Consider the following 16107-nt stretch of genomic DNA (forward strand, 5'->3'; position numbering starts at 1 on the left):
AGCCAGCCAGCTACTGGAGAGTCTGGTCTGATGTTGCGCCTAGCCAAACAAAACAAGCAAGCATAGCTTCCAACCGGGCGTCTCGGCCCAGCCCACCCCTATCTCATTACTTCTCTCAAGTCCTCTCCCCCTCAACTCCCACCCCCGCCCTCGCCTTCCGCCTAATAGTCCTACGCGCGCTACTCCCAAGATACTCACCCCCCGGACCCTCCGCCCGCACAGCAGCACGATAGGCGTCCCGGCTCAAGCGCCTCTCGGACAGGAAATGGTACGGCTCGCGCGAAGCTGCTTCAGTGGAGAGATCCGCCAACGTCTGTTTCTCTTCTTCTCCTTCATCTGCTGGGCTGCTCGGCCGCGTCATCGCCGTGCTGAAGCATTTGGGCGTTAGTTTTGCTGGCTCAGGCTCGTGTCGTGTTCGTGCAGGCCTGCCCTTGCGGTCGTCGTTGCGCTTGATGGACTTGCAGGATGTGAACAGGAGGGGTTGGCGGGACGTGGCTTGGGTGGAGATGTCTGTGCCGTCGATCTGTTGTGGCAGGCTGGAGTGGACAGGCGTGGGCTGTGCTGTCCCCGGCCCGGTGGATTGCAGGGAGGCTCCTGCTCTACGACCGTCGCACTGTTCGAGAGCGTGCTGTGAGGATGAAATGAACGGTGGGTAGATTCCGGATCCAGTCGAGATTTCTGATCTGATGCCTGCTTCTGTCGTGTACGCGACTTGGGGTCTTGATCGCATTATCTCCGACCATCCGGGCAACTCAGCACCCCGAGCTTTAAGCTCAGCCACACGCTCGAGATCGTACTCCGACATGAAGAACATCCCCCGCCGGGCCTTTGATCGTGCTGCCATATCTGTCGACTGACGATTTGTGCTGAGAGAAATCCTCAGTGTTAGTTCAACTTTGTCCTTTATCGGCTGGTGGGTTTTGGAAGCGTGTCCTGGCTGGGCATCTGTGTGCTCGCCAGCAGATTATTGAGTCCGATCTGGGTCGACCTCATGAGGCATTGTGATAGAAGACGTCTCGTGAGACGCTATTAGCTCACATAGCTGCGCCTTCGCAAGTTGGATTGTAGGATTGTAGGATCGTGGGCATTCGCCACTTGGGCCCTTCCACGTATGGCCATGTTGCTTCGTGAAGCATTTTCCACAACACACTTACGCAGGCTTCTCATCCACATCCTCATGTTCAGACTCAGTAGCTGGCCTGGCCACTTCCTCGGCACCACCTTCAACATCCATGTCGTCATGTCCAGCCCTGCAAGCAAAAATGAGCACATGACCCGACCCTTTTTGGAACACGCATAACCTACCCATTAATCCCACCCTTCACCTTCATCTCATCCGCTCTCAAAAACTCCATAGCAGTATCAATAATAATCTGCTGCTCCTCGGCCGTATACCTCCCCTCACAATCCTCAATCATAGGCGCCAATTGCTCCACACCCTTCGGCGCAAGATTGAAGATCATGAGGCTCTCCGCATCAGTCAGGCACTTCATCTCCTGCTCCTCCTTCATCAGCTTCTCAACCTCCTGCTTGCTCATAGTGGGCAGGAGTCCTTTATATCTCTCCTCCAGCGGACCGCATATCCGTTCCATGAGTGTTTGGTCAAATCGCTCCATTGCATCGTAGGAGCCATTGTAAACGTTCGGGTTCGAAGCGTAAGGGTACTTGTCAGCATTGTTGAGTTCGCGTTCGTGCTTGGCGAGAGCTTTGAGGAAGCGTTTCGGCCGCGGTTTGAATTTCTGATTGTTCTTCTTGTCGGCGGCATCTTCGAGGGCGTGTTGGGACTTCTTGGCCGAGATCCAGTTGAGGACGTCCATATTCGTGAGGTTCTCGGTGCCTGCATCGAGGATCTTCATCGTGACGGTACGGCCTACGAGGCCCTGGGTTGCTGAAAGTGAGTCGAGACGTGTTTCGAAGTCGATTATTTGAAAGATGTTTCCGGGTGGGGGCGGGGGTAGGGGAGCGCCAACGCAGGAACGAATCTACAGATGTACCGCACTATCTATTCTATATATAAGATTTAGATATCTAACCAATCTAACCAAAAATAATAGAGTTAGCTAGTTAGTAGTGTCTAATCCAACTAATTATAGAAGTATTTGTTATATTAGTTCTAGAAATAGAAGCCTCTACTTCTATATTATTGTTATGCACCTGCGGTACAAGGGGGTTAGAGCTCGTTAGACGAGTAAGTTCCAAGCGATGGGTCGGGTAAGTGACTGCTCTAAGGTTTAACCTTTCGGCGGGTTGGTAACTTAGGTTGAACACGAACTACCTACATAAGAAACGCTCATTCTATATACATAGGAGATTCGTGTCTCTACTAATCCGACTAATCGCAGCGCGGTCAGTTCAGTTAGTGGTGTCTAATCCGACTAATCGAAGGAGTGTTAGTCGTATTAGTTGCAGGAGCGGAAGCCTCCGCTCCTAACTTCCTGTCCACTCGCTTATCCCACCAATCGTGTCACAGTGTCCGTAACACCATCCCCTTCCATACTAGTTCCGTCCTCGGAACCTTAAGTAATGGAGGTCCGCTGTTTTAGTAATCCCATAAGCTTCGTCATGCCTCTAACATCTTCCACTCAATACCGAACCCAACTCTCATTAGAGGTCGCGACTAGTACAGAAATAGCTCCTTGTTCTGGTTGTCAAAATGCAAAGGTGAAGCCTGGCGATCTAAAACCGAAATGTGTGATTAGCGCGAAATCGAAACGCTGTTCTAAGTGCGTGCGGAAGGGTTACACCAACTACAACGTAACCCTGACTGCTCCTTAGTAGATCAGGCTTCGGGAGACTCGGAACAAGCTACGGAGAGAGCTAGAGCAGCTTAAGGAGGAGGAGATCTCTTTGTTGCAGCAGCTTACTGCGAGGCGACAAAAGAAGGTTCGAGTTCGTAAGCAGCTTCGACTTGCTAAAAATCGGACGGACGATGCGGTTGGTAAAGAGCTTAACAATCTGGAGGTTGCTAATAATGTCGAGGCATCGTTGCTTCCGTCGTTAGAAGAGGGCGTCGAGGCGGAGGCGTTGCCTTAGCCGGTCTATGGTGTTCTTGAAATGAGTCCTGGCGAATGGGCCGGGCTCCAGAAATTGCCTAACAACTTTTGGGACGATCTTATGGCTGCACTAATGGTTAACGCCGGTAAAAGTCCCGGAGGAGTCCTTGGCAGTTCTTGAGGTAAGTCCTTGGTTCCTACGTGTTGTCTTCGCTGGGGTATCCTTTCCATTTGACCAGGTATTTCTAACCTCTTTTCTCTAGGATTTCTTCTACTTCCTATTCCTAGTTTTCTTAGGACTCGTAGTAGAATGTCGTTTAAAGCGCGGTGTCTGGGTGCGCTAGTTCGAGGAGGGAAACGTGGAATACGGGGTGCACCCTAGCATCCCTAGGTAGTTCGAGTCGGTAGTTGAGTTCGCCTCTTTTCTCAGCGATTAGAAACGGTCCGACCTTCACATGATCTAGTTTCTTTGTTCCTCTCTTAGTTTTTAGGTTCTTCGTTAGGAGATACACCTTATCCCCCGTCTTCAGCTAAGGCGCCGTTTTTGAGGCTTTAAATCTTGTCCTTACTAGAGCTCGCTAAGATTTGGTGATATTTTGTCGTAATTTGCAGTAGACGTCCTTAAGTTCGGAGGCTTTAACCAAAGCTTCCTTGGATGCTAGTCCTTCGCGTAGTTCTATAAACAGGTTCGGATCCTTGCCGTAATTGGCGTAGAATAGTAACTCGCCAGTAGTCTCGGAGGCATTGTTGTTGAGCGCAACCTGGGCCATCGGTAGTTTTTCTACCTAGTTATTTTGGGCTAGGTTCATGTAGTGCCTAAGGTATAGCTCGAGATTTTGGTTCATTCTCTCGGTTTGACCGTCCGTTTCTGGATAGAATGCTATAGATAGCTTGTGTTTGAGTCCTATTGCGGCGACAAGTGTTTTCTAGTAGTTTGATGTAAACTTGGTGTCTCTGTCGGTAATAAAAACCTTTGGTATCCCGTAGTAGCGCACAAGGCGATCGAGCACAAGGCAGCCTAACTGCGGGGCCGTAATCGTCTTGCTGCAGGGAATGAAGTGTGCGTACTTAGTCAGCCTATCGACCATAACTAGGATACCGTTGTAGTGTACTCCTGTCACTAGGTCGGGTAACTTAGGAAGATCGGTTATAAAGTCTATTGTGACTTCTTCCTATAGTTTTTCGGGTAGTTCCCGGAATTGTAAGTTGCCGTACTTCGCGTGCCGCGAAGACTTGTTCTTGTTGCAACTAACACACTTCTTGATATATTCTAAGACCTTTTGTCTCATGTCTAGGAAGGCGAAGTTCCGTCGAATGTGTTCTGTTGTTCGAGCAACACCTGGGTAACCGGAGTCTTCCCCATTATGGTGATCTCGTATACAGTCGTTTTCCTTGAGTGGCGGTACCTTGTACTTGCCATGCTCGACTGGGAATTCTTCGTCATCGTCTCGCAGAACCCGAAGAGTTAAGTTGAACTCTTGAGTCTTTGCACTAAGGCTTCCGTCCTTGTTAACCTTTAGCACCTGTTTTAGTTTGGGCTCGTTGCCCTCCGTGTAGTCGCTTCGTCTGCTTAGCGCATCGGCGCGCCTATTGTCTTTTCCTGGAGTATAAATGATATTGAACTTGTATTGTCCAAGTAGCTCTAACTATCGACATTGTCGTCTCGAAAGATCTTTAGTAGTTGTAAAGAATTGCAGATTCTTATAATCCGAGTAGATAGTCAGTCCTATAGCTCCTTCACAGTATATTCTCTAGTGTCGCAATGCTACGACGATCGCAAGCAGTTCCTTGTCGTAGATCTTATAGTTTTGTTCCGCTAGCGTCATCTTCCTTAAGAAGTACGCGATTAGGTGTCGATTTCTATTGTGCTCCTGTGTAAGGCAAGCACCAATAGCAAAGTCGGAGGCATCGGTTTCGATAATAACATCTCGTTCTAGATCGAACATAGCGAGCGTTGGTGCGGATGCACTAAGTTCTTTTAGCTCCTAAAAGGCTTGCTCCTGTGTCGTCGTCCAATTCCAATAGATATCCTTTTTCGTTAGGTTAGTTAAGGACGTGGCTATCCTTAAGTAATCCTTAATGAATTTTCGGTTGTAGTTAGCTAGTCCGAGGAATGCTTAAATGTCTCGGACTGTCGTTGGGGTAGGCCATTCCATGATTGACTTAATCTTTTCCGGATCCATGCGAATGCCGTTAACTCCAACGATAAAGCCTAAGAAGTCGACCTCCTTGCAGAAGAACTTGCACTTCTCGGGTGCAGTTTTAAAGCCTAAATTGCCAAGGCGTTCGAGTACCTCGCCGACGTGTCTGGCGTGTAATTCTCGAGGACCATTTGTAAAGATGAGCACATCGTCCATATAGGCGATTGCTGTGATGTCGAGGACGTCGCGTAGAGCGTCGTTAACAATTTCTTGGCATGTTGCTGGCGCATTTGTCAAGCCCATTAGCATAACTCGGAATTGGTATAGTCCGAAGCGCGTTCTAAAGGCTGTCTTCTACTCTTCTCCGGGTGCTATGCGTACTGCGTAGAAGGCGTCCCGTAGGTCGATCTTCGAATACTATGTAGAACCCGTGAGTCGGTTCTTCATTTCTTCGATGTTTGGTAGCGGATATCGGTTCTTAATCGTTATCAAGTTTAGTCGTCTGTAGTCGATAACTATGCGTAGTTTTCCTCCTTTCTTCGGAACAAACATTGAGGGTAAAGCGGCAGGCGATTGGGATTTCTCAATCTATCCCCTAGATAGGTTCTTGTCTATCTAGCTTCGCTGCTCTTCCAGCTCTCGTTGTAATAATGCGTAAAGTGGTCCCTATAGTGGTTCCTTACTAGGCTGGATTGGTATCTTATAATCCTATAGTCTGTGTTTAGGCAAGGCCGCGAGCCCTGTCTCTTCCTAAAAGAGGCGTTTCTATCGTGTAAACTCTTTAGGGATTCCTAGAGGTGCGTCCTTGTCCTCCTTCGCTCTGACTTGTTAATCCGGTGGATCTATTCCGGCATCTGTCGAGCTTGGGCTACTACGTAGCTCCTGTTTCGGTTGTTGATTAGCTATGTATGTATGCTGTCGTTCCTCATCTACCGCTGAACTCTGCCGGCGTGTAGGCTCGATGTCGGTAACGCATACGCATCGCTTAAATGTAAGTACTCTCGTTTTCTACTCTATGTGTAGGTTGTGACGTTCCAACCAAGGCGTGCCTAATACGATATCGTGTCTAGCTATAGGCACGACGTCCAGGACTATCGTCTCGTGGTGCTGTTGCATCGCTAGGGATAGTGGCATCGTTTCACTATCCACGTCGGGTAGGGATGAGCTATCGACGGCTATTAGCTTGTACCCGCCATTCTTCCTCCTTCGGGTTGCGATCCCGTGTCGTTGCACGAATTGGGCTAATATGAACGTTCCGTTGGCTCCGGAGTCGATTATTGCTATTGTTTCGTGTCCTTATATGATGCATTTAGTGCGTAGGACTGCTGCTGAAGTCTGTTGAATATTCGTGTTGTTGAGTTCCCGTAATCTGTTCTTACCAACGGGCTCTCCTAGTTTTTTGTCTCTAGAGCTACTAGAAGCTCGGGGTCCTTAAGGCAGACTTCCCAACTAAGGGGTCCATCCTTAGGCTATAGTGTAATTCTTCCTCGTTCGATACTTGTCGATACTAGTCCTTTAGTCGATAATAACAGTTTACCGAAAATCTGTCCCTTCTACACTAGTAGTAGTAGGAGTCTGTAGGTTGTAGCGTGTGACCATTTGTGTAACGCAGTCTTGCACTGCTAGATCATCTCTTATTCTGTGATGAGGTCGTTCTGCTAGTTTTCCTATATTATGTAGATCTCGTCGAATCGCTGTGCAAGCACCTTAACGTAGTCTCGCATGTTCTTGCTAATGTAGATCCCGTCTAGGGCGTAATATCCTCCAGATCCGTCGAACTTGCTTCCTATCGGGGGTGTATCTCGTACATAGGTTTGCCCTCCTTCGAGGTTGATTTGTCGATAATCCTAAAATTCCCTCCGTAGGTTGTTAAGTAGCAAGTCAAAGTTGTTTCGATGTAGTCGTCGTTTCCCTTGCACCTTCGGGAAGACTTCCTCGTGTTGTCTAACTATTGTAAGAATTATTCGTCTAATTGGTTCTAGTACGTCGACACTGAAGTTGAGTGTTTCGTTATCGCTATTATTGTCGTCGTCGGTGTATTCGTATTCTGATGACTCGGGCGTGTCCTCGTGACCGTCCTTAGAGTCTGGTATAACAGGGGTCAGCGCGAAGCTTCCCTAATCGTATATTACGACTAGTTGTCTTAATTCTTCTTTATCGTCGGATTCCTCCTCCTAAGGTTGTTGTGTTTCTTGTAGGGTTGTATCCTCCCACCTAAGTAGAGGTGGAGACCTTCCTCGGGCGTAAATGCCGTCGTCCCTGTCCTGCTGTAGTTGCCGTTGTCGAACTAGCGCTGGTTCGAACATGGGGGGCTGATACGCAGCACTGTTAGATCCCTATAATTCCGTCGAATTGAACTCTCGACGAGGCTTACTCGGGAACTATCCTAAGTCTGCCTTACTCGAGTAGTAAGTCGTACAGGAGTCGTTGTAACATCCTGTCTAGTGTAGTTGTTTGTGTTCGTTATCTAGGTCCTTTCCGACGCTTTCTCCGATCTTTATCATCGTGTCGCGGATGACGTAGATGTTATCCGTGGAGACCGTTCCGAGTAGTTCGAGGAACTTGTTCTCCTATTTGATGATTTCGTCCTTACGATTAGGGTGTCGTTTCTTCATCAAGCCCATCGTATTGGCGATTTCGGACTGCGTTTGTCGTACAGCATTGCTATTGGCTGATTCCTCACTAACGTGCATTCCTGACTAAATGACGTTAATGGCTTCCTGAATATGTTCGGCAAATGGATTACGTCGTTCTGTGACGTTGATCTCTATGGCGTTGACCTCCCTAAGATCCGCCTTGTAGTTCTGCTGTGGTTGCACCTTGCGGCTACGGTAGTCTCGTGCGTAGTGTCCTTCCTTTCCGCACGAATAGTACTTCAGTCCTTGCTTCTTACCCTAGGCGTGGTTCTTGCCCTTAGCTCCTGCTCTATTGGGTTTGCCTCCTCCAAACTTGCGTTGAGTGGCGTCGAGTTCTATAGCGTCAGGGTCGCGACGTTGCTATCCTCCGGTCCGGCCGTAGGGAGCATAGCCAATTCGTCCGCGGTCCTAATTAGTATTGCGTTTTTCCATGTATCGTTCGTAGAGCATATCGTCCACCTTGATTGCAGCCTCCTGCAAGTATTCTAAGGTGTCTTGGCGTCCTCCGTATCTTATAAGCTCGTCCTTGACGTTGTCTTTGAGTCCTCGATAGTACATAGATCTTAATGCATTGCCGTCCCATCCAGTACGAGTAGAAACCTCTTTGAACTTGGCGGTGTACTAGGATGCGGAGGCCCTTTACGTAACGTGTTGGATGTTCCGGATAGCGACTTGCTAGTCGTTACTAAGTCCATAGATTCCCTTAACCTGTTTAGCGAACTCCGAGAAGTCGGCAAAGATCCCGTCCGGGTCTCTGTTCTCGAGTAGGACCATAGTTAATTTAGGACGTATCCAGCTTTGAGCTTCGCCTCGAAGGTAGGATGCTGCGATGCGGCAGCGTCGTTGTTTACTTGTAATACCTTTAAGGGAGAAGTATAGCATAATCTGGTTTAACTAGTTATCGAGCTTGTTGCGATCCCCATAGAAGAAGTCCGGCTTGGCGGAATACTTTGTCCTATCTTTATTAGTAGAGGCACTAGCTCGAGCGGTCGAAGCTATGCTGACGTCTCTTTCGTTATTAGGAGCTATTTGTTTGCTTGGGGTACTCACCTGCTGTAAGGGTGTTCAAAATGTTATGCACCTGCGGTACAAGGGGGTTAGAGCTCGTTAGACGAGTGAGTTCTAAGCGATGGGTCGGGTAAGTAACTGCTCTAAGGTTTGACCTTTCGGCGGGTTGGTAACTTAGGTTGAATACGAACTACCTACATAAGAAACGCTTATTCTATATACATAGGAGATTCGTGTCTCTACTAATCCGACTGATCGCAGCGCGGTTAGTTCAGTCAGTAGTGTCTGATCCGACTAATCGAAGGAGTGTTAGTCGTATCAGTTGCAGGAGCGGAAGCCTCCGCTCCTAACTTCCTGTCCACTCGCTTATCCCACCAATCGTGTCACAGTGTCCGTAACAATTATTATCTACTTATTAACTCTACTAATTACTAAGACTACTATCTATAATATGTTACTTATAGAGATTTGGATATAGTTATAAGGAGATTAAATACCTAATTCTAAAGATAGATTGTAGTATAAATATTGTAGATTCTATCTTAACAAGTAGATATAGTACTAGGAAGTCCGCTTTGAGCGTCAACATCGATCAACACCTCAGGCATCCAGTCTCACCGAAACAGGAAGGTGAGACGACCCCGGTCATGTCCACGTCCGTCAACAATCGCGTCTCCTTTGCGTCTGCATTGCACACCGGTGGCATGTCGGCATCAGAACCTCTTGGGAAACGCCAGGTGCTGGACCTGCACAGGTATTGGTTCATCTGCTGCCACCAGATGAGCTTTACCCGTCCCTTGTGATCCAAGCAGTCGACCCTCATGAGTCAAGCCGCAACACGCAAGCATCGACGTAACCCACGAGCGTGCGATGCATGTAGCCGCAGGAGCGTACGTTGTCCTTATGCTACCGAGCAAGACTTGCGATGCCAGAACTGTACGCTCTACAATGAGGATTGTACTATCGAACGATTGATCCGCAAGCGCGGAGCCAAACCAAAACACAGCACAATACGAACAAGTAGTATCCCCGGCGATTCTTTGACTCATCATGGATCCCTGACTGGAAGGTCCCCAGTGATGACGCCGACTTGCCCTCGTGTATCTGATGGAGATGGCGACACGTACGACGACTGGCGGCTGGACATCAATGTCAACCAAGCGCTGGTTACGGACCTGACGGAAATTTTCTTCGAGGTCATCTACCCGGTGTTCCCTCTTTTCCATCGGTCATCGTTGCTCCGAAAGGTAGCTCGCGGCGAGCATCTCACTAATCGATCGTTGGGTGCTTGTGTCATGGCCATAGCTGCGCTAGCATCCGCACGTGTACGTGACAACGCGCTGGGTTCGAACGCATACGATTTGGCTTCACTACAGGATCCGTGCTCGGAAAGACTGTTTGACGCTGCAGAGCGGGCGATGCCCAGAGACGCTCCATTTACCCAATCGTTCGATTACATGCGCGCTTCTGTCATATTGGCTATCGTGGCTATACAGTATGGCAAGCCGGCGGTAATGAATCATCACCTTGGCATATATCACACTTTCGTCGCAGTCGGTGCGCTGCACGATGAAGCCAACTGGCCCCCAAATCCGACTGCGATTGAGCTAGAAGAGAGACGACGGCTCATTTAGTCAACATACACGCTCGACATCTTCACTTCCGTGGTCTGGGCTGGAGTCGTCAGGAGTCGGGAAGCCTCGTCAAGTGTGTGCTATCCACACAAGGGCGACTTCGATTTGGATTATGAGAATGCACGCTCCATTGCTGCGCTCGACGACCATCCCCATTGGCTCCAAGGATGGAACTTCGTCACGGATCTGTACCGAATCCTGGAGCACGCTGTAGACAATCTACGGCGTCTGCGAACTCCTGTGCGCAGGACACCGGTCGTTCAAGCTTTGTTCGAGGACAACATGGTCTCACAATTCGCCGTACTTGATCAGATCATGACCATGTATGATGAGCTCCCCGACATCTTCAAAACGACCAAGCAGCCGACGGCAATCTCAATGAGAACCTTTTCAGCTTTCAAGCGGCCAACATTGCAGCGACTATACAGCTCGTGCGTATGGTGTACCTCGCCAATTCACATTCCACCCTCGAGCAGAAGTGCCTGGTCGCTGGCAAAGTCATTGCTGGGTTCGCTTCTGTGCCGGTAGCATATTTGCGTGCAATCAGCTCGCCTCTTCTTCACTATCTGGCTGAGATTGGAAACATACTCGGCGCGGCTTTCGAGGACGGAATGACTAGAGCAACCTACCATTCAGTACGGTCTGTACTCCTTGATCTTGCCAAGCTTCTGGCAGACCTTGAAGTCCATCTGTTCTGCCCTCCCGGCGCGAGCAAGAAGCTTCACACTAAAGTCTCTCGTATCGATCAGTTTATGAATGCCGAGCTGCAGCTCCACACATCACGACCCGTTGATGTTGCAATCGAAGCCCAGGCTGGGCCCGCTGCGAGGGATTCCGCCATATCAGACGGTCAAGCATTGCTTCCTGTGCCTACAGCAGACTACTCTTCGCCTCAATATCGCTTTTCACCGGATCTCCTCGAAGATTGGACTTGGGCGTTGAACTTTGCGTGAGCGAGTCATAGCTGCTATTGGTGGGTTTCCGAGCGGCTATCTGGCGATACAGACCCATCGATTCTACTTGTACGTACCGGGCTCATGACCCTTCTCTACACTGGCCACGCTCTTGGCCCTTTCGCCCCCAGCCAGAGCTACAACATCTTTGTTCAACTCGTACGACCGTTCCATCTGGTTGAAAAACGGTGATGACGAAGAGAACATTGCGTCAATCGACTCGAGCGACCTATCTTTCGTCCTATGGGACAAGGGAGCGAGAAGTCAGCATCATTTCCCGGTGCATCAATGAGCAGGGCAGTGCTACTCACTCAGGATACAAAAGGTAGACGATAGGGATCCAAAGGAGGTTGAGCCCGGCAAAGAGGAAGTAAGTCCGGTTCTGGGAAGCAAACAGCGTCAGTCTCGCCCGTGGATATAATCATCGAGGCACATACCTCGAGGTGCCCAAACATGATGGGATTCACGAGGACAGCCCAGCCAACACCAATGGCCCAACCAGTGATTCCAAAACCGTTACCCTGAGCTCTCAGGTCACTCGGGAAGATTTCGGTAGGCACAAGAAATGCAACGGTGCCCCAAGTAGCGGCGTAGACAAGGTTGAACTACCGGATGACACCTTACGTCAGTCTGAGTCTCCCCTAAAGCAGCGTGATACTTCACATACCAAGAACAGCATGGTGACTGCAGCCGGTGCTACTTGCGTAGAAATGGACCGGTTGTGGCGTGCCGCTTCGTACAGAGACGCAGCCTAACGAACATTAGCTCCTTTGTTTTCGTATGTTGAGAAAGCGCTATCGTACAATAAGATTCACGACTGCAAGACCACCAGCACCACCCATAAGGCAAGGGCGTCGTCCGAGTTTGTCGACAATCTGAGCCGAAATGATTGTTCCAACGATTCCGATAGCGTTCAGACCGCCAGCAAGACCGTTTTGCTTGAGCGCGCTGTACCCAGCCTGGCGCAGAAGAACGAACTATACGCAGTCACGGCCGTGATGCCAGTCCAGGACGCCATAATCTGGAGCCAGATGCACAACCATGCTCTGCGTCCGAGATGGGGTGCCTTGTGTCTGTTCATACCAAGAAGGATCTTGATGAACTCGACTGGTGAGCTAGGTCTGCTTTCCTCGGCCACCACGCAGATCTCGTTGAACTCCTGCTCGACCTGCGGGCTGAGTCCACCCCGGATGTGTACCAACACTTCTTTCGCCTCTTGCAGCCGGCCAACAGAAGCATAGAACCGAGGAGAGTCCGGAAGCATCTTGATGCCAACAAGCAGCACCAGCGCTGGGATACATTGAAAGCCCAAAAGAAATTCCATCGGACGTCCGAGTAGCCATTGTCGACGAAGGCCAAGCCGAAGGACAACCAGTACGCTATACTGATACCGAGGTAATCCGCAATGAAAACGTAACCAAGATATCCGCCGCGGTGTGTCGCACTCGAGACTTCCGAGATCATTACGGGTGTGATACCGGTCAGCACTAGGAACAACATTGTCATGTCAGCGAGTGCAGCTGGATGTACTCGTGGAGACCCAGAACGTGTGCTCAGACTTACCTCCTGTTCCGAGCCCTGTGACAACACGAGCAATCAAAATGAAATCGGCGCTTTGCGTGGCGGCTTGAAGAGCACCTCCAATGAGAGCAAAGAATGCGGCGTAGAAGAGGCCATTTATACGGCCAATGCGGTCAGCTGCCCAACCACCAACAAAGCATCCGACGATGGCACCCAGATAGTACTGGAGGGGTGATCAGCTGGACTGTTAGAGACGGCGAAGCAAACGACTCACGATGCTGACGATACCACCCTGCTTCACATCGTTCGTCACGACTCCCGCAGGTGTACCGATAGCGACTTCTTGGACATATCGAGGACTCGCGTTCACACCACCCATCACACCCTGTAGCACGCAATGTGAGAAAGCGATCAACAAATGTGACAAAGGTCTGATGATTGTAATCGAACTTGGTCATAACCCTCGAAGAAGATTGCAATGAGCGAGAACGCTTGGATGGCGAAGTTGAGCTGTCGAGGCGACAGCCTCTTCCAAGCAGTACCGAATGCCATTATGAAGCGTTCGCAAAGGGTGATTTGCGACGGGCCGGCTTAGGATGATGTCTGCTGTTGATCTGCATCCACACCGAGAGCGCAGGGCTGGATGCTTTTTATGTGTTCGAACAACCTGTTTGTGCTCTTGGTCCGAGTCCCTCCTTGTCGCATGACTTTGTTCCTACTTCGGCTCTCTCAGCCCTGTCATGATCGCAACGCTCGCAAAACTGCCCATGGGGTCGCCATGCACGCTGGTCCGGATGGTGCAGCCGTCGGATTTAAGCGATCAAGCGAAAATACGAGACGATTGAGCGAATTTCCATACTGGCGAAGCTTCACTTCTCCACATTCATGTCGCTGTCAAGCGATCGTGCTTCCGCCCTAAGTCGTATAAACATGGACCGATAACGGTAATGACGAAGACGGTGACTTCGTCAAGGCCGCCGTCGACGGAAGCGTTGGATTCCTCTCGTGCCGATGGCTTTCACCATTTAAGTATCCCCATGCATAGTTCTTCCAGGGCAACATTTGAATCTCTTTCGTCTTGCACTCCTGGGCTGTCGAACCAAGAATCAGTAGAGTCACAACCAGCGATCATGTCTAGCTCGGTCCCAATGGAAGGTATGCCGTCGCAGCAACATGGCGCGGACGGATTGGACTTGACTGTAATCGTTCTCAATAGCGGCACGAGCATGGATGGGATCGACTGCGCTCTTTGTCGCTTCCGCCAATCTTTTCCAGATGCGCCAATGCACTTTGAGTTGCTCAAGGTACGAATGTCTGTCGTGTACCAATTCAAGACACAAGAGCTGACCCAATTCCTCAGTATGGAGAGGTACCGCTTGAGAGGAACATCAAACGTCGGGTCATGGACATGATCCTGCACAACAAGACAACACCAGAGGAGCTGTCTGAAGTCAATGTACTTCTGGGCGAGACTTTCGCGTCGGCTGTTGAGGACTTCTGTACAGAGCATAGGGTGGAGAAGTCAGATATCGATGCAATTGGGCCCCATGGGCAGACCATCTGGCTACTCAGTATGCCCGCAGCGGGTCAAGTGAAGAGTGCTCTTACAATGGCCGAAGGAACCTTCATCGCCGCACGAACTGGCATCACCACAGTGACCGACTTCCGAGTTAGCGATCAAGCGGCTGGTAGGCAAGGCGCACCCTTGATTGCCTTCTTTGACGCGCTACTATTGCACCACCCCACCAAACTCCGAGCCTGTCAGAATATCGGCGGCGTTGCCAACGTATGTTTCATCCCGCCAGATAACGCTGGTGGTATCGATAAGTGTTTCGACTTTGACACCGGCCCGGGCAACGTCTTCATCGATGCAGTCGTCCGTCATTATACCGGCGGCGCTCGCGAGTACGACAAAGACGGCGAGATGGGCAAACGCGGCATAGTCAATCATGAGTTAGTGAATGAGTCCCTCCAGCACGAGTACTTCCAACTCGCACCTCCCAAGACAACCGGGCGTGAAGTCTTTCGGGATACTCTCGCTTTCGACCTCATCCGCAAAGCGGAAGCAGCCGGCATGTCTCCGGACGATGTCGTCGCGACCGTCACGCGAAATACAGCACAAGCGATTGTAGATCACTACAAGCGCTACGCACCATCGCAGCACATTGACGAGATCTTCATGTGCGGCGGTGGCGCCTACAACCCAAATATCACCGCACACATCCAGAAGCACTACCCAAACACGAAAATAATGATGCTCGACGCTGCTGGTGTGCCGGCCGGTGCCAAAGAAGCGATCACTTTCGCTTGGCAGGGCATGGAAGCCATCGTCGGCCGCTCCATACCTGTACCCGACCGGGTAGAAACAAGACGGGACTACGTGCTGGGTAAGGTAAACCCAGGGAAGAACTATCGGGAGGTCATGCGCAAGGGTATAATATTTGGTGGTGCTCTCAATAGATTACCGCCAGTGCAGGACATGGTAAATCATGTAGACGGTCGTGTATTTGACAACAAGTGGTAGCTTGACTGATCTGACGAGCAAAGAATTGACATTACACCAGACAAATTTCCGTCATGTGCAGCCTCACAGCACAGACCGGTAGAATGTGTTTATTGTCAGGCTATGCAACGACGATGTCACACTGTCGATATCAAGCAAAAAAGGCAGGAGTGTTCTGATACTTTGATCCTTACAAAACAGTACGCGACTCTGATGGAAGGCCGTCATGTGAGATATCTGCATTCACGAGTGCTCTATTTACAAAACTCCATTGTCGCACGAGCTCGCAGCACTCGAGCACTTTGCGGTGGCCTGTACTGTCTGTTCTTCGGCCACGTAGGAAGTCCTTGTACGTAAGCTCATCGTTCGACCATCGGTGTGAGAGTATGGCGTAGGGCGGCACATCTTTGTCAAAGAACTCGCGGAATTGGAGAGTGTTGACATTGAGCAGGCGCATTGCTGCGCCAAGACTTCGTGTTAGATTACTTGCGCAAGTGCATAACAGCTATAGTCAGGACAGTGTGAGTCGGCTCAACCTCATATCTCGGCATTGAATCGCTTCAGAGACACTGTATGATGGTATCGGGGTTCGCCTTCTCGATCACTGTTTCATGTGGAGCAGCTCGTGTGCTTTGTGCCCAGGTGTATGCTCAGTATGTCTGCTCAGCAGACATCAGCCATAGCCATGAAGTAATGTCTCGGTATGCCACTCTCAATG

General features: G+C 50.0%; 5 protein-coding genes across 5 annotated transcripts; 2 read left to right on the top strand and 3 right to left on the bottom strand.

Annotated features, from left to right (window-relative positions):
* Positions 1-115: 115 nt before the first annotated feature.
* LTS14_007740 (uncharacterized protein) lies at positions 116-844 on the bottom strand (the record flags this gene model as incomplete). Its single annotated transcript, XM_064840430.1, has 1 exon — positions 116-844. The coding sequence occupies one exon, from the start codon at positions 842-844 to the stop codon at positions 116-118; it is 729 nt and encodes a 242-aa protein (XP_064691880.1).
* Positions 845-1150: 306 nt separating this feature from the next.
* On the bottom strand, positions 1151-1856 carry LTS14_007741 (uncharacterized protein; the record flags this gene model as incomplete). The annotated part of the gene is made up of 2 exons (XM_064840431.1): positions 1151-1250; positions 1306-1856. 2 exons carry the CDS (start codon positions 1854-1856, stop codon positions 1151-1153), a joined length of 651 nt encoding a protein of 216 aa, XP_064691881.1.
* Positions 1857-9857: 8001 nt separating this feature from the next.
* Positions 9858-11365, top strand: LTS14_007742 (uncharacterized protein; the record flags this gene model as incomplete). The annotated part of the gene is made up of 3 exons (XM_064840432.1): positions 9858-10289; positions 10413-10847; positions 10889-11365. 3 exons carry the CDS (start codon positions 9858-9860, stop codon positions 11363-11365), a joined length of 1344 nt encoding a protein of 447 aa, XP_064691882.1.
* Positions 11366-11428: 63 nt separating this feature from the next.
* LTS14_007743 (uncharacterized protein) lies at positions 11429-13438 on the bottom strand (the record flags this gene model as incomplete). The annotated part of the gene is made up of 9 exons (XM_064840433.1): positions 11429-11606; positions 11677-11747; positions 11803-11970; positions 12033-12116; positions 12169-12342; positions 12665-12852; positions 12929-13109; positions 13161-13271; positions 13337-13438. The coding sequence occupies 9 exons, from the start codon at positions 13436-13438 to the stop codon at positions 11429-11431; spliced, it is 1257 nt and encodes a 418-aa protein (XP_064691883.1).
* Positions 13439-14016: 578 nt separating this feature from the next.
* LTS14_007744 (uncharacterized protein) lies at positions 14017-15410 on the top strand (the record flags this gene model as incomplete). Its single annotated transcript, XM_064840434.1, has 2 exons — positions 14017-14190; positions 14247-15410. 2 exons carry the CDS (start codon positions 14017-14019, stop codon positions 15408-15410), a joined length of 1338 nt encoding a protein of 445 aa, XP_064691884.1.
* Between the last annotated feature and the right edge of the window lie 697 nt (positions 15411-16107).

This window comes from Recurvomyces mirabilis (genome assembly GCF_035927965.1).
Source record: "Recurvomyces mirabilis strain CCFEE 5264 chromosome Unknown scaffold_22, whole genome shotgun sequence".
NCBI classification, from domain to species: domain Eukaryota; kingdom Fungi; phylum Ascomycota; class Dothideomycetes; order Mycosphaerellales; family Teratosphaeriaceae; genus Recurvomyces; species Recurvomyces mirabilis.